We start from the raw sequence: 18,152 nt of genomic DNA on the forward strand, positions 1-18,152 counted from the left end.
CAAACCTAGCCAGCTTCCCTGTTCAAAAATGCAATTCAAACTTCTATAAGCGTCACGCGCTTTTTCGTCGTTCGTATTAAGGAAAACATATTATTATTAGTAATAGTAGTAGGGGAATAACCCACATTATGGCACTATATATGGAATTTTTTCAAAATTTGCCGCATACAGCTGCTTTACCCTCTGGCTTAGTCCCCCTAAAAATACGATTTAGAGAAATTTTTGTAATGAATCTCGTTTTCTTCGTCCATCATACTTGTTATTTTATATAAAGTAGTTAAAGAATTTCAATTATTAGGTGCTCTGAGGGTAATTTACTAATCTAATATAATTTTATTAAATCTTCACCCATGTCCCCAATTTTATTCCGTTGTGCCTCAATTTTGTGCTGAAGCTACTTGCGTCAATATTGTGGGTTGATGTTTTGAGAATGAATAATCGTCATAATAATTAATAATATTATGTAAAAATTAACTCATCAAATAACTTTAAATACCTATGATAATACTATGGGCTATTCCTGAGCCACAAAAGTAATACCCAATACAGTCGGAATAACTTATTAATATATAGTTCATAAAAATTATCAAGAATTTCAATCGAATCAAAATTTAAAATTGAAAGATTGAAGGGAAATTATTACAGATTATAATTAATATTTCCCCTTTTCGTCCTCGATCAATGTAACGTGAATAGACAGCTTTATTTTGGAAACCGGTGTGATTGTCAAGTATCGATTTTTCTCCCATCCTTACGTTCGTATCAAACTCACACTCTGCCGTATTATTATAGTACTATAGTACTCTTTGCTCACACTTGCCATCGTGAGAAGCGGTGTAGTGCGAAAAAAATAGAAATGGCCTCCTTGTGTAGACAAATTGTTCGCGGAAATGCTCTTAAAAGTGTTCTATTTTCCACTGCTCGACGGGGATACGCAGATAAAAGTAAGAATGAACATTAACCTTCACATAAAGTATTTCGCCATAAACGTCAAAATTAAGTTACGTAATGTCAAAAGCTATATTTTGTAATGTAAAAAATATATTTTTCATGTAAGAAACAAATGTATATTACCATAACAGACCACTGAGTTTTATGTTGATATTATATATATAGCCGGGTTATGGTTTTTAAACCACCGAACTACTGAACCCCCTTGAAGAGTATCTCGCATGATCACAACATTATTTCATAATAAATTAAAAACAAACATTCCAATAAGCAATAACACGAATTTATTACTGTAAATCATTTTACTTTGCCTAAATCAGTATTATTCGCCTGTAAATCAGAAATAGCAAAAAGGTTTGTTAGGTTATATCTTATCACTTACATTGTAACTACCTATCTAGAGCAAGATCGATTGGTTATATATAATCACTTTTAATATATTTACGCATTTTTATGCCTAGATAATATAAGTATAATATTAAAACAAAGTGTAGGTTATATTACATTATTCCTTGTATAGAAAAATGTATCCTAAATAGATATCTGTACATTTTCCTTAATCCTTATAATATGTATTGTATCGTAAATACAATGTGTGAATAAGACCACACGCTCACTGTATAAACTGGTAAACTTTAAATTTTTTCAATTTTAGTTTACCTAATTCTAACAATTTTTACAATGTCTTGCAATCTACTAAATTGTGTTAGGTCAATTCTAGTCAGAAAACATTAATTTGTGATAAATATAACTGAATAAATATTAATTAAAATATGTTAACACTATTACTATCTACTACCTATCAAAATAATTTATTGATAAAATATAATTATTAAATAAATTTACTAATCTAAATTTCCTAAACAGTGATGGTAGACCCCATGGAACACGCAACTGGTCTCGAGAAGAAGGAATTGCTGGCGATGCAGGCCGGTAACGACGATCCCTTCAACATGAAAGTGCTGAAGAAGGCCGCAGGCACAAGGGACAACCCCACACTGGTGCCCTCATGTTTCGACGCCCGCATCGTTGGTTGCATATGTATGTATTAATTTAAATGATATTAATAGTTATTTTATTTTTTGGGATTCAATTTTAAATATACAAAGTGAACTGTATTTGACATGTTTGAGTATATATGTATAATGAAAACAAACTGTTAATGTTACAAATGGTTTTCTTATTAAGTGAAAGTGTTTAATGTTATGAAAGAATGGACACACCCAACAGTATTTGAGTTCTACAAATTGTTTTTCTCAAGAAAATCATGATGTTCACGTTATATAAGACACTACAGTTCAAAATTTAATGTACATACTTTCAGTAATATTTATTTATTGTAAATAATATTTTATGTGTTATAAAAAAAGTAACACAATTATTAGAATCAAGAAGCCATACAATTAAACTTTATATTTTCATCTAAATATCTTAAACCTTACTCAGCATATAACCAGGAAATATCAATGTAACTAAACTGAGACAAGGCTAAACTATCCATCACAATTATTGTGTTAATGAAATTTAAACATTAACATAATAGTGATTGATTACATTTTTAAAAAATTACAAAATGAAATGGTGCAACACTAATATCAATTAGGCTAACTATAGTAATTTTAATTATCCCCTATAGTTATGTAATATGATTTTTTTCTGTTTAAATGAATTCTAGGTACCTATTTAAATATGGGCTTTACAATAAATAGGCTTGTAGGCTCTTGATAAATATACTTTTTATTCAAACTCTATTAAAAAGTTATTTTTTGTATATGTATGCAATGGCAGAATTATAATATACAACTAAATTATTATTTTATCATTTCAGGTGAAGAACACTCAACTAGCATCAACTGGCTCTGGGTACACAAGGTAAATATTATTTCAATATAAAATTAACTGAATATTTAAAACTAACCAAGTAATATTGCGAATGGAGTATGTATTGGAACTAATAAAAATGAACTGAAAATAATGTCTTATGTACACAATATAGATTAATGTATTATATTCCTTGAAGTACGAGGATGGTTCTTATGTAGAGAAAACGTAAATATGTACCACAGGCGAAGCGGGGCGGACCGCTAGTAGTTTATACAAATTGAATGTTTGCTAATTTAAGTACATTTTATAAAAAACGTAAATAATCTACACACTATTTCCATTACTACAGTTCAATTTTAATTTCTATCGTTTATTGTGTAAACATTCATATTACTTTGATTTTTGTTACTTCCGTTTTCGTAACATATTTATTTTTGTGTACATGTAGATTTGGCCTTATTTTATTTTACAATTTTTTTTTCAGGACCATCCCCGCCGCTGCGAGTGCGGACACTGGTACAAATTGATCGAGAAGACGCCTCTGTAAAATCAAGTTACACTTAGTTATCAATTAGTAGTGTTTATTATCTGCAATGAATGTACGCATCGACCCGCGCACAGCATTTCGTTCTTTGATCTATGATTCCTGTTTGACATTAACTGTCAGTTAGATACATTATTGAACGAAAGCAAGAAATCATTAAAATAATTGTAAGCATACTTACCAGTGTTTCATTGAAGTGTTACCTACATGCAGTTGTTTGTTAAGGTGATTGCAACGATCTGTTCCCAGCCAATATCCCGCTAGATGGCGCTGAATTCTACATTTCTAGTTTATTTGAGTTTTTGCGTAATTGGAATAGTCATCAAACCTAGGAATAGTCATGGCGGTTACTGAATATTATATTTTATTGAAATATGTTATATCATTGCCTTAAAATCCACCCAATTCGGTAAAATTATGCGTTTTAACATCTGTCATTGCATACAGGGTCGTTTACACACACAGACGTATACAAAAATGATAAAGATTTAACTCTAGATGGCGTGAATGTAAAGCGCGTCACACACGGTGAAGATACTACCTATAATATTTTATCTAATCTAGTAATATTTTATATTACAGTATCTTAAGGTATCCGGTATCAGCGTTCTGACCATCATTTTTCTTTTTTCGCTGTAGAACCGCCATCCTGTTACAAATGACCCACAAAGGAGAATGACCACGGGTGGTATCGGTAAAATTTTAGTTGTGCCACGTATTCGTTATATTGTTAATTCCTATTTGTATTTATAATGATCATATGTATCAATATTAAGTCTTAATTAAACCGGATAAATTGAAATAATAGTAAAAGTAAAAGTTTTTCTTTTGAAACATGTATGACTACGTATGGAATCGGTAAAATACTAGTTGTGTCACGTGTTCGTGATATTGTTAATTCCTATTTGTATTTATAATGATCATATTTATCACTATTAAGTTGTAATTATACCGAATAAATAGAAATAAAAGTAAAAGTTTTGTTTTGACACATACCTATATCTATCTCTCTTGCAAACGTCATATGTCATAGTTTCTATTTGAAATGTCAAATGAATGTGTTCGACGCATTGTTCGATGTTATTTTGAAATAATGTTTAAATTACGATTTACTTTTCACATTTGTCTTGTAAATTAAAATATTACCTATGTAATAAATGTAAAACTTAACGTTCATCGTTAGTTTAAACTCGATTAAGTAGTTTTTTGAAGTGTTAAATAAAACTATTGTTTTATTTTTATTGTCGCGAACTGCGGCTTATTTACATAAAAACTTTAATCATATCTAAAAGTACTAACATCAAGCTTTAAATTGAGCTATATTTCATCTTGACACAATAAGTTTGATTGCGATACCAAGTGCCATAGTCACTTGGGCAATCTCCTGTGGTTTTCATTTTTCTGTATGGGTAGACAAAACTTCAAAACGCCACCTGCTACGGTTTATATTATTATGAACGATTAGCTTTCCGCCCGCATTTTCAAAAAAAAAACCGTATAGTTCCCGTTCCCGTGGGGTTTCCGGGATAAAACCTATTCAATGTGTCCAAGTTACGTTCTATATGTGTGCTAAATTTCATTGTAATCGGTTCAGTAGTATTTGCGTGAAACACACACATACACATCCTCACAAACTTTCGCATTAGTAGGAAGTAGGATTGTTATAAAAATAAAAGTTATATTTGTTGGCGTAAACTATTCTATTGTAATTTTGGGAAATAAATAATGTCAAAATTGATTACCTACAATAAAACGCAGTTTTATTTTATTACCTACATTACACTATTGTTTTTTTTTTATCAAAACATGTATTTGAAGTAGCAAATATGATATTATGCTGATCCAAGCATTTTCACTCAAAACTAATATCACTAATGATTTGTAAAAGTAAATTATTTCAATATACATTTCATAACCAACAAGTAAGAATAATTATTCATACAACAACAAATCAAAAACACTATTTACTATGGAAAAAAAACCAGGAAGGTGAAAAACATATTTACGATTTCGATGCACTCGACTTTTAGTAAAATAATAGGTAAAAATATTATTATGGTTTTGATCACAGACATATCTGTGGTTTTGATTTTAGCTACTAGTATCAGAAAGCTGCGTGTTCAATGCACGTCGGGGTCCCACAACTGTGGAGGAAGGAAGGTAGAATACCTCCATCGAATAAGTGAAGTTTCTCGACATACTCGATACATGGTCAGATGTATATATGTATTACGTTCCCTGACCTTACATCAATGATTTACTTTATTAATGTTTTTATGGTCATTTACATTTAATTTTGAAAACTATGGAATAAAATTTATAAATTTGATGATACAAAACTAAATATACATTTGTAAAGAATCTCAAATATAAAGTTGTGTTGCAAATAACAAATCATCATTTAAATATTTAGTTTATTTCTTTATTTAAGAAACAATTAACAATTACAAAACAACATAAAAAAACACGCATGCATTTATTGAAATGTTCATTCATCATCACTATCGTATGGCGTTGTGTGACTCGTCTTCATAATCCATTGAATCGGATTCTGTAAAAGTAAAACGTAAATTATATAATAAAAGAAATGAGTCATTATAAACTTACCTAGTAAGGCAATGCCTTTGATGTCGCACGATGCCGCGCCGCCGCGCCGCCAGTGTAGGTACTTCTGCTGCTACATGAAAATATGCTAGGGTTGCAACAAATGGGAAATAAAACAATTGTGATTATTACTATTATGATGTAATCATTTATTCATATTATGTACATTCAAAACAATTGCTATTATTAAATCTGATGTAATTATTTTTTCATAAATATATAATTATTATTAATTACATAATATATTGCACTGTGAAATATTTACGTATCACTTTATTTTTGATGTTCTTAATTGTCTTTTATAAAATTTAAGTGACGCATTCGCATTGGGATCAACAATCCGATAAGAAAAGAATGGAGACAACATATACATAGCTTTGATTTCAATTCTACAGATACAAAATATACAATCTATCTAAAATGATACAACGGATGTTTCCTGCGTTTTCTCGTCAAAATACCGAAACAACGTAATTATTGTATAGTAGTTGGGCGTGAAAGTAAAAAAACAAATGAAAAGTGTTTTCCATATGATTATTTATTAAATTTACGCGATTAAGAATAATTTCAACGATACAATTTAGTAACCGAGAATTCAGAGGATTAAAGAAAATACCTGCCTGATAATTTTATCAAACTCTAAAAGAATTATGGTTATTTCGCATCACTCGGTTTATTAGTTTGGTAATAATTATTAAAGGTAGTTACAACCCTAGCCATTGAGTCGAACGGTAGGCAACACAATATCGACTTTGTGCGGGTACATAATATGGTACATTTCTTCTTGCTGTGAAGCGTAATTATTATTATTAAGATTTTTTAGGCTATTTTGAATCAGCTGTTCTAATTTAATTCTAGAAATTTATTAAAACGTGATTTTTTTAAAAGTATATTATGAGTTTATAAATACCTCAACCAATAGTTATTGTGTCCTAGTCCTATCCTCATTTCTTTATATCTTGGTAGTTAAATAAAGTGTTAAATTTACATAACCTCAACAACAACATTTACACTGCCACTGCACTAAAACTAAACTAACTAGCTCTCTAGCTATAAGAACCATCCTCGTACTTCAAGGGATATAATAAAAAAAGAATTATCGAAATCGGTTCAGCCGTTCTCGAGTTATGCGCTTACCAACACATTTTGCGATTCATTTTTATATATAAGACTAGCGGTCCGCCCCGGCTTCGCCCGTGGTACATGTTTACGTTTTCTCTACATAAGAACCATCCTCGTACTTCAAGGAATATAATAAAAAAAGAATTATCGAAATCGGTTCAGCCGTTCTCGAGTTATGCGCTTACCAACACATTTTGCGATTCATTTATATATATATACTAGCGGTCCGCCCCGGCTTCGCCCGTGGTACATAATATTTACGTTTTCTCTACATAAAAACCATCCTCGTACTTCAAGGAATATAATAAAAAAAGAATGATCGAAATCGGTTCAGCCGTTCTCGAGTTATGCGCTTACCAACACATTTTGCGATTCATTTTTATATATAAGAAGAAGATAAGATTATGTGAAAATAACCAGGAAGGTGAAAAACATATTTACGAAAACATAGTAACATAATATGGCTGTCGCTACAATAATTATATTTCAATTTTATCTTTTTATACCTAGTAGAACTGGCCGACGAATAAAAAAAATCGTATTAGAATAAATACAATAAATTACGGAACAAAAAAAGGATTGTAACTGAATTAGGTATGTTTGTTTCTGGGCGCACCGTTTTCGACGACGCGACGCGCGACGTAAGGGCGCGTTCCCACCGTGTCGTGAGTCGTGACGACAGATAATCGTGTAGTTTTAAGTGTCGTGGCTTATATGTTTAAATGGAGGTGTTCACATTTAGAACGACACAATTTACTGTCGTCTACGACAGTTTTTGCAGTGACGACCCTTTGTCGTGACAGTGGGAACGGCAAGCACGACAGTCGTAAAACGATAAAAAAATTGTGGACGGCAACTCTATGACGTCCATTGAACTCAGGAGAGTAAACGCACTGGTAATCACCAAGCGAACGCAGAGGCGACTAGATTTGTAGCTTGCTGATGATGTGTAAACGACAAAGCGACTGCCAGGAATCGATAAAATGTCGTCGCGATCCAATGGGAACAGCTAGATACGACAGTCGCTACACGATAAAAAAATGTTGACGACAAACAATCGTTATAATGGGAACAGGTAGAGACGACAGTCGTCGAACGATAAATTAGTCGTTACGACATAGTGGGAACGCGCCCTAAGCGTATAGGTATAGGTACCTACTTTGCTAAAACAAACTAATAAAATTGTGTGTCTGTCTGAAAATTCGGAAAAGCATATTTTGCAAGTTTGTAATTACTTTGATAGTTTACCGATTTATAATAATTGTAATTGTAATTGTATATATATAATTTGCAATGTGGTGAAATTTCATAAAAATCACGGGCCAATTTTTTGTTTTGAATCCCACCGAAAATATAATTGCGTTATTAGAATAATTAATTACTATACCTACCCACGATCAATTATTACAATATAGTCTCAAATGCATACTAGAGAAATATTGCAATTTGATTCAATTAAAATGCATAGCATACAAAAATAAATTCACAACACAAGAAATTCCGCGCGCAAATCATAGCGCGTGTCAATGAAATCAAGAATGTTTTATATCAAGCCGACGCGGACGACGACGCGACGCCGAACAAAAGTACCTACGACGGACGACCACGCTTCGAGTTGCCAAACAACATGAGTAATAAATTGTTTACAAAAAAAACAAGTTTTCCATTTTTCTGTATGAGTAGACAGAACTTCAAAACGCCACCTGCAAGTTTGTGATTACTTTGATAGTTTACCGATTTATAATAATTGTATACTTATATCATTGTTTAAAAATATTCAAACACAATATGATATAGGTACTGATTTATCACTGGTTTCAGTGATGAACTGATGAGTCAATGTTAGCCACAATACTAATCACTTTCGTCATACATGTGTATGAACTATGATTGATGTGATTTGCAATGTGGTGAAATTTCATAAAAATCACGGGCCAATTTTTTGTTTTGAATCCCACCGAAAATACATATATTACTAATTGCGTTATTAGAATAATTAATTACTATACCCACGATCAATTATTACAATTTACAATATAGTCTCAAATGCATACTAGAGAAACATTGCAATTTGAATCAATTAAAATGCATAGCATACAAAAATAAATTCACAACACAAGAAATTCCGCGCGCAAATCATAGCGCGTGTCAATGAAATCAAGAATGTAATTTTATATCAAGCCGACGAGCGACGACGCCGAACTAAAGTACCTACAGTACCATTTACCTTCAGTGTACAATACAGTTTACAGACCTACGACGGACGAACAATAATGAGTAATAAATAAAAAAAAAACATAGTTTCTAAGGTCATTAGTTTTATTTTATTTTATTGTTATTTTCTTTGAACGATTGGAAATGAAATTACTCAATTTTTACACAGAACTTTGATTTATTAGAATTATTCTCATTATGCATAAGATAACGAACGCGAATGCACGACATCTAGCGCGTCAATGTCTAAACATCGCCTTTCGTTTAGACATTGACGCGCTAGATCTGTAATAAGTATATAGTCTATGCGCTAGATGTCGTGCTTTATGTCGTGTTTCGCTTGGCAAAAGTCACGCACACTACTGTAGAAGTGTCAAATTTTTCCGGTATTTTACTGTTGTTTTTCTAAGTAAATATTGTAAATTATTGATTAAAAAGGTCGAACGCGCACACATTTCATTATAGAGAAGTGATAAAATGATTAGTTTTAAAGAAATAGTGTCTGTGTTAAGTGTTTAGAGGTAATCAAAAATGTATGGAGGGACGGTCGGAACATCAACCTTAATGGGTATTTAATTTTATGTAGCTATTAAATATTTAATCGGATATGGGATTTCATTTTATTTATACCCTTTGTAGATTCTGACTTATTCAGGAGCTTTCTGTAACAAGCAATATAAAGAATTCTGACAAATACAAGTAGAACTTTTGTAATGTGAATTGAAGGGAAAATACTTATAATACTGTAAAATGTAGATGGAAATGTAACCTCTGTGGCTCTGTAACATTTCATTATTTTGAAAAGAAGAAAACTGCTATTAAAAATTTCTGAAAATTCCCTTGCCTCCGCATTATCACATCCTTATAATTTACAAAAACGTTTGATGCAATTAAAATTAAGATAGAAACCAGTAGTAGTAGGTAGTCATTTTGATTCACGATTAAAATTGCCCAAAGCTAGAAACATTTACAACTAAATTTAATTTAAAACAAATAAATTCCGTTCTTTATGATGAAATAATATAATTTACAACTATAGAGGGAATGTTCAGAATTGGATCAGTAGTTTTGGAACTTGTATAAACAAACAAAGCAAAAATCCTCACAGAGGTATTAGGGTGGAGGGGATTACTGCGAAAAGACCACAGAAAAGACTTCTGCGCAGGTTGAGGCAAGCGTTATTAACTTAAGTGCTTACTCCGCCTTAAATTCACTTCTTTTTTTTCTTAAGTGGCAATCTTGAATCAATGAAAATGATCTTTCAACTAGCAACACTGTTTACTATTTACTCTGTGGACAAGTGACATTGACATCTGATATTAAAAATTTAAATTTGTGTTTTGGATTGTGTTGTGTAGTTTTTTTATGTATAAAGATCAATAATAAAATATAAATTAGGTACCTCATAGTCATAATAATGTAATATTACCCCCTTTACTACATATTTAAATTAGCAATAAGATGGCGCGTAAGTATTACAATTTAAATTAAAGTTTTTGGGACCACTCGTCAGTATGTTTTTGAAACAATACCTGTTTTAAATTACTTAATGTTACAAAAACAAAACAAAATATGTTAATACCAAGTTAATACCTATCTCCATTATGTTCGAAACAGAATAATCATATAACTCTACATCATCTGTACATATAATTTTTTTATGGATTAAATGATTTTTTACTTTATGTATTTCTGTATTTCTATAAATATTTTCAAATATCATTTTTCAGAAAATAAATATTACAAAGTTTATATTGCTGATGGTTTTAAAGAAGATTGTGAAGAGTTGATACAAAGATGTTCACAGTTAGACACTTTGAATTTTTACACTTTCAGCGAAGTCTGGAAAGATATGAACTTTGCTTGTATTTATCAGTAAGTATAAAAGTTATTATTATCAAGTTTCCAATAGAGATTGAAATTGTTTGAATTAAATTAATGTTTTCGATAATATGTGTTTTGTTTGTGAATCTCTCTGCCCCTATATATGCTTAGATCTTTAAAACTTTGTAACGGATTTTGGTGAAACTTTTGTTAAAGATAAATTGGTTCTTGAAGAAGCAAGCTTAACAAACTATATACTAAAATAAATTGTTAAGTTTTCTACAAAGCGGTTGAATGTCAATTTTCTACATGCAGATAGCTAATCAAAATATTTAAATAATATTTAAAATGTTATAGGGGAAGACAGTCTGGTGCAGAAATAGCTGAATTGTCAGAAGAGTTGGTTCATATTGGAAAACAATTTATGCTGGCAAATACTAGCAATTTTAAGGTACAAAAGCAATGGAATTTTAATTTAAAATACCTACTTATAACTATTTCGTGAGTTGTTGTGATAATGGTTCTATTTCTGCATCCTTACTAGTAATGAGGCTACTTACATATTATTTATTTTTTTAGCAATGAGAAAATAAACTTGTAATTCTTTCTTCTACTATTAGTATTATTACTATATGCATTTAAATGTAGTAGACTTCAATATGTGTTTTAACTTTTAAAGTTATTTCCAAAGTACTATTGTACCTAGATTCTATTACTAATAAAAACATAATCATCTATTGTCAGGAAATCAAAGCTGGCATCTACCTAGTCTATGCATTACTAACACAACAACCATACACCGACTTTGCCTGGCTCCGTTTAACCCCAGATGATGTTAGTACCGTAAAACGTATCGAGACAGTGGCACGGCGGGAAAAACAATTTGATGTGGTGTATATATTGGGAGATATATTGATTAAACATACACATTATCATGCGACCGAGAGAGAGAGGGGATTTGAAAGTACATTACGGAAATATATTGATGGTATGTATTTTTAGCTATAATTAACAATTCTTAATTGATTATTTGAGATTTTAAGTAGAAGTAAAATTTCGGAAGAATAAGAACCTTGTTCTTTCCTACAAATTAAGATGTCTTCACTTGTGCATAATGACTATTGTATATTAAATAATTATCACAGGAATAGTATAACTCGTACAAGATTATAATAATCTATAAGGCTTTTGAAAAGTATGTGAATATCAAAAAATTCAATATCAAAAATAACTTCTTCAAAAAAATTTTGAAGTGCAACTTCTTGTGCGTTGAGAGTAAAATTTCAAGGTCGCATCATGGCATTACCGTCACGTCATGGATTCAGGCGACGATTTTGGTGTCTTTGAATCTTGCCAAAGAAGTTTTACTTCTGACACTCGTGCTCGGCACACACTATCTTTATTAAATTTATAACAACTGAATATAAAATTAATATTTGTAACTTTCTAGGATGCACAAGTCTGGATAAAAATGGTCACCGGCCCAAAGGCGTGTTCTACCAGCAGAATGACGAATTGGACATGATCAAGGAATTGGGAATAATATCGCGGAGATACGCGCAAGTCAGGAATACAGCCACTGGTAGGTCTATTTAATTTTTAAAAATATCTTAAAACTTTAAAGTTTTATAGTAATATTTCTTTTTAGTTTTATGCAAATCATCATAATTAGCCAATATATTATGTTCCCACTGCAGGGACACGGCCCTCTTGTGAGGAAAAAATATGCATATGAAAATTCAATTATAAAAATAAATGTTCCCCGTATGGTGGTTGCCATGATGAAAATTCTAATTTGACTTATTTGAAGTCTGAAAATAGTTTTTTTTTTATAAATTTAAATTTTGTTTATAAAAATGTGGATCTCAGGTGAGATGAACTTTGTACCTAATTTATAATTTTTCAGCTATGAAAAAAGATGGGCCCACTATAAAATATATAAATGAAAACCTAGCCGCAGAACTGCATCATTCCCTGAAGAATGTTATGAATGGATTTGATGATGGTAATAAAATAAACTTTTTTTTAATATTATGTCCAATAAAATGGTGTTCCTAAGTTTAAATAATATAATGTTGACTTTTCTAAGTGTTGAACCCATAAAAATACATACTTCGTCCCAAAGTACAACGAATTAAAAAAAAATTCTTTCCGTAGTAAAATATTGTTCAAAATAAGTGTGTTTTAGATTTTTTTTAATTTAAATAAATAATAATCTTTTCTCTATAATAGTGTAGATATCATTCTTAATAAATTATTTCCTTTCCAGAGGAAAGAGATACATATGATCACTATGATGCAGTACAATCGATAAAACAAAGGGCCATGGTGATGAGTGTAAACCCAATGGCGCATCTTACTTCAGCTGCAGAGAGGTAAATTTTAATTTTTTTTTTATACCCAGATATGCGAACAATTTTTTTAAAATAAAATGGAGGGGCAATCCTGCCTAGTGATCGAATTTTTGATGAAGAAAATGCATTTAATTCTATTAAACTTAAAATTATGTGGATAAATTTTTTCGTTAAACAGCAATTTATATTCAACACATTGATAACAGTACATATCTGAAGCTTATTATTTTTTAATTTCATGTAAGATAAAAACGTTTATTTCGATTCTTTGTGTATTTCTCTTATATTTTTCTTAATTCAATTTTTTAACATTAATCAAATAGAACAAATTTCTATAATAAAATTCACTAACACATTCCGTTTTATTTCTAGGAAAACAAAGACTAGCCCTCAAAATAAGAGCGACATTAAATCTAAGCCGGGAAAAATTAAAACTTGCAGTCCATCCAAAGCTATAACATCTTCGCCATTGAAACGCAAAATAACAGATGTGTTCGAAACCAAACCGAGAAAAGCGATACGGTTCTTTATGGAAGCTCACAATGCGCCAGTCGAATTAGATATAACTTCATTTAGTAAAGATACAAGAATATCGAGTGATTCAGATAGTGATAGTTTAAGCGATTTTCATGATGATGATGATCTGGCTTCCGACAAAGATATGATTGATATAGAAACTAAAGCTTCAGATAGCAAGTTAAATGTACATAGAGACACATTCCCCGCTATCGTGCATACAAAAGTTGGAGAACAGAAACATTGTGAAATAGAAATACTTGATTATGCAGCGAACGATCAAATTCCCGTTAAAAAAGCCATATCAAATATGCTCCAAGCGTCAGGCAGTTTAGAGTCTAATGAAGAAGATATCAAAGTTAATGTTAAGAAAAAACCAAAAATTAAGAAGAAACAACCCAATCTTAAATTAAGAAAATAATCATTGAAAATATCATTAGCATAAATTGTAATAAATAAATAAATAAGTATATTTTATAAATAAAATATAAAATTAAACAAGTTGTTAATTTCTTATTCCATTTATTACTTCTGATAACTATTGTTAACACACAATACTTTGATTTAAAAACAAATACACATTGTTCTACAGATCGTTTGAAATTCGTTAAAGTTAGGCCATTTTTAATAAATTAAAAGTAAATACGAAAGAATATATATTTTACATTTTATAGTACAGTTACTTGGCAGAAAATCGCATTAAAACTATTTGTAGGCAAGTCAAGCAATAAATAATAGCTTATATACTAGAACACAATTGAAATAATATACATTTTGGTTTATAAAGCTATAGAGAATGTATAGTGAATAATTTTGAAAATGGACAAAACTATTTTATAGCTATATAATGATTTGTTCTGAATGTACATTTACAGTATCTATAAAAACTAGACTATCAATTCGTCAACAATCATCTATATTTTAGTTGATCTAAAAAAATTATACTTTCGTTTTTGTTCATTGGTGGTTCATCCATTTGTGAAACAATTTTTAATATGGCAACCATCTTAGCCACATAAGTGGGTTTATTTTAGTTCTAAATGTCCTAAAGCAATTAAAGTATTTTAGCTGCTAACAAGCTGCTAACCAAATATTAAAAATTCAGAATACATAAAAATGTATGAAATAATTAAATAATTTGGCATAAATAATTTAGTTCAACAGAGAACTTTTCTTTAGGAAAAATTAATTTAGTAAATAGTTTACAAGGTTTACATAAACTTAATTTAGGATTAAGTCTTTATTTTTACAAAAATAACAGTATCACACAAAAGAGCAAGTACATAATATTATATTCCACAGATCTATTTCAAACTTATTGTGCATTTATAGTAAAAAAAAATCTGGTTTAAGTAATTTCATTGATATCTTCTTTCTCTAATTTACACTTGGAAGCATGGAATGTTATTAACATTGTTTATTTATAAACTTGAATGAATTTATGGAAATCATGGGATTGGAATTAGCAAAATATAAATGCAAATAAATACTTTTTTAAGTGACATTTTAGACATCTGAAAATATTGAAAAACAACTGAATTAGTTGTGTCATCTGAGTTGTGTCAACAAAAAGGTAAGTTAGATTTTATCAATTATCATCCCTTTCCACAATGGCTAATTCATCATCTTCCCCTGAAGTATTTGTTTTTGTGTCCATGTGCGCTAAATTCGCTTCCGACGAACCATTACTAGATTCATGAGATCTTGGACTGACACTAGTCTTCCTAATATATAACACATTTGAATCCAATCTACTATTGTGATCATTGTAGGGCACTCCGTAAATACTACCGTCAGATATTCTGTTAAGTTTGTGTATCTGTTCTCTCAACTCACAGACTTGGCTGTACAGCTTTTTGTTTTCTCGTAATATGGCTATGTTTTCCGTTTCTAAGAGTTCTCGTTTACTCCACTGAACTGTATTTTCCGATTTGAGCCTCTCTATTTCCATTTTAAGTTCAGCAATTTTTTCTTCTAACACCTGTTTTGCGGCAATTTCGTCTTGCAACTCGTTTTGCAATCTCTCTACTTCACTATGACTAGAATCCGTTGAACCCAGTGTTCTATCACTATGAGCTAATTCCATTTTAGCACTGTGTAATTCAGCTGTCAATGTTTCAATCTTAACAAGCAAGAATGACTTTTGATCTTTTTCACTTTGCAAGCTTTTTGACGTTTCATCTAAACGCAATCTCATTTCGCTTAATTTGTTAGCAAGTACATTATCTACATTTGAAAATTTATGAGAATCTAATGAAGCTCTTTGACGGGCCGATGACTCATTAGGAGATATAAACCCAGTGTTCTTTTTCCTCAATTCAACACCATCTTCCGTACTCAAGTCACCAGATACAATCCTCTTTTCACCTAAGCTGAGAAGTTTTTCATTGTCTCTTTTAAGCTCTTCTATTTGTAGTTCTAAATCTCCCTTTTCAGATTTGAGAGTGTTTACTTCCTTGGAAAGGATATCAACTTTACTTTTATGTTGTTTTGCTTCGTCTCTGGCCTTATTTCTTTCGTTACGTACCTTACTCCACTTTTCTCTCCAATTGGCAGTGCAATCTGACCACCACCTCATGGTTTTTTCCATTTGTGTGGCTCTGGCGCGTGCCTCATCCAGTTCCCGGATGTATACAGCTTCTTTTGCCTCCCAGTCTGTATTTGTGTATCGCATTGCACCCTCATGGTCACGACTCCTGCGATGGCTACCTCCATGTGAACTCTGTGCCATTTTTGTTGTTTAGTATCTGAAAACGAATGATTATTTGAATTTACTCAACAATAGCATATCAATCAAATATATGAACACACAAACAATATTTAATTTATGCACTTTTTCTACAGAACAATGAGTGCTTGTCCCCCAAAACCACCAGACCCTTGTGCTCAAGTGTGCCCTCCGCCACTGCCTCCACCCCCGTGCAGAGTGAAGCCAATAATGCGTGGTTTACACTGGTCGCAAACGAAAGCTACTTTAATTCAAGCTTTGTGTCTCAGCTGTTTGGCTGGGTCTTGTGTGTACTTCTTTATAGCAAGACCGCGGCGAGCCAGATACAAGGAGTATTATGCGTGGGTTTATTTAATTTATGTTTTAATTTAGTTTAGAATAAGCTTATAGAGTAAAGCCAATATAATTATTGTCAGAAATGCATTGAGAAGACGTAAATACCCTGGTACTATTAATAAAATTATTAAGATAGGAAAATCACAAGACACCTCACTTCCTTATTAAACAAGATTACTTTTACTTACTGTATATTATACTGTATATTATACAGTAAGTATACAGTGTATAACATAATTCTTACCAAATTTTAAAGCATTGTTGTTTTGCTGCCGAAAGTCTGTTTAATTTAGAACAATGATTGTTTGTAGAAGTTTTATCCGCTTTCTAAAGTCCTTAAATTTCTAAATTTGCAATTGTTATTGATTTATTTATGCATTAAATGAGTGCTATTTTTTTTCAAATGAGTAAATTAATAAATTCCCAAATATTCATTTTTGATTCATCACATTCACAAGACACAAAAATTGCTATCGTTTTCTTAACTTTTTAATCAATGGTGTAATGACAACATACAGATACTTGGATTTTGGGCAAGTCAACTTTGCATCATGTTTAAGTTTTAACAAGTACAAAAAAAGTAGAAAAAATAACATTGTAGATATGATAGTAGACCGTATAAAAATTAAGTAATATTAAATTAATTTATTGTACTATTAAATGTTTTTAGGAGAGGAGAGTTCGAAGATTGGGCAGACGAGATGGCAAGAAAAGGATTATTCCAAGCTGTTCCAAAAGAAAGTTTAAAGGATAATGTGCCTAAAAAATAAAATAAGCTGTTGTTTAATAAATGTCTTAAAATAAGCATTGCTTTTTTCTTTATAAATTTATTATGAAATACTTAGTTGAAATAAACATGAAATCAAAATCATCGTAGATTATAGAAAAACAAACGCAATTTTTAAGAATAAAAATAAACAATTATTTTATACCTATCGTTTGTGATTCTTATTGTTTATTTACTTAACTCTTTATTTCACATAAAATATATAAAAATCATTGAGAAATGGACCATCTACAACATTTGAGCCAAATGTTATCAATTCAATATTATTTAAAAAATCTACGATAGCGGCAATACCTCAGAGGAATAAACCTATATTCCTCTGAGGGCAATACATTATAGTAGCTATTT

The 18,152-nt window shown here is 30.8% G+C and overlaps 4 protein-coding genes across 4 annotated transcripts; 3 read left to right on the forward strand and 1 right to left on the reverse strand.

Annotated features, from left to right (window-relative positions):
• Window positions 1–814: 814 nt before the first annotated feature.
• LOC149897637 (cytochrome c oxidase subunit 5B, mitochondrial-like) lies at window positions 815–3,495 on the forward strand. The gene is made up of 4 exons (XM_090116411.1): window positions 815–944; window positions 1,819–1,992; window positions 2,780–2,823; window positions 3,260–3,495. Exons 1-4 carry the CDS (start codon window positions 857–859, stop codon window positions 3,320–3,322), a joined length of 369 nt encoding a protein of 122 aa, XP_089972537.1. The 5' UTR covers window positions 815–856; the 3' UTR covers window positions 3,323–3,495.
• Window positions 3,496–10,720: 7,225 nt separating this feature from the next.
• LOC149897638 (uncharacterized) lies at window positions 10,721–14,417 on the forward strand. The gene is made up of 8 exons (XM_090116530.1): window positions 10,721–10,727; window positions 10,990–11,134; window positions 11,441–11,534; window positions 11,828–12,071; window positions 12,534–12,665; window positions 12,990–13,088; window positions 13,353–13,458; window positions 13,810–14,417. The coding sequence occupies exons 1-8, from the start codon at window positions 10,721–10,723 to the stop codon at window positions 14,372–14,374; spliced, it is 1,392 nt and encodes a 463-aa protein (XP_089972656.1). The 3' UTR covers window positions 14,375–14,417.
• Window positions 14,418–14,467: 50 nt separating this feature from the next.
• Window positions 14,468–17,468, reverse strand: LOC149897639 (coiled-coil domain-containing protein 102A). Its single transcript, XM_090116383.1, has 2 exons — window positions 17,262–17,468; window positions 14,468–16,700 (listed from the first exon to the last, which is right to left on the reverse strand). Exon 2 carries the CDS (start codon window positions 16,682–16,684, stop codon window positions 15,542–15,544), a length of 1,143 nt encoding a protein of 380 aa, XP_089972509.1. The 5' UTR covers window positions 16,685–16,700; window positions 17,262–17,468; the 3' UTR covers window positions 14,468–15,541.
• Window positions 16,781–17,821, forward strand: LOC149897640 (cytochrome c oxidase subunit 6C-like). The gene is made up of 2 exons (XM_090116384.1): window positions 16,781–17,022; window positions 17,688–17,821. Exons 1-2 carry the CDS (start codon window positions 16,781–16,783, stop codon window positions 17,785–17,787), a joined length of 342 nt encoding a protein of 113 aa, XP_089972510.1. The 3' UTR covers window positions 17,788–17,821.
• The last annotated feature ends 331 nt before the right edge of the window (window positions 17,822–18,152 follow it).

This window comes from Colias eurytheme, chromosome 25 (genome assembly GCF_061535395.1).
Source record: "Colias eurytheme isolate Ceu_HAF_F1 chromosome 25, ilColEury1 Martin Lab GWU primary, whole genome shotgun sequence".
In the NCBI taxonomy this organism is placed as follows: Eukaryota; Metazoa; Arthropoda; class Insecta; order Lepidoptera; family Pieridae; genus Colias; species Colias eurytheme.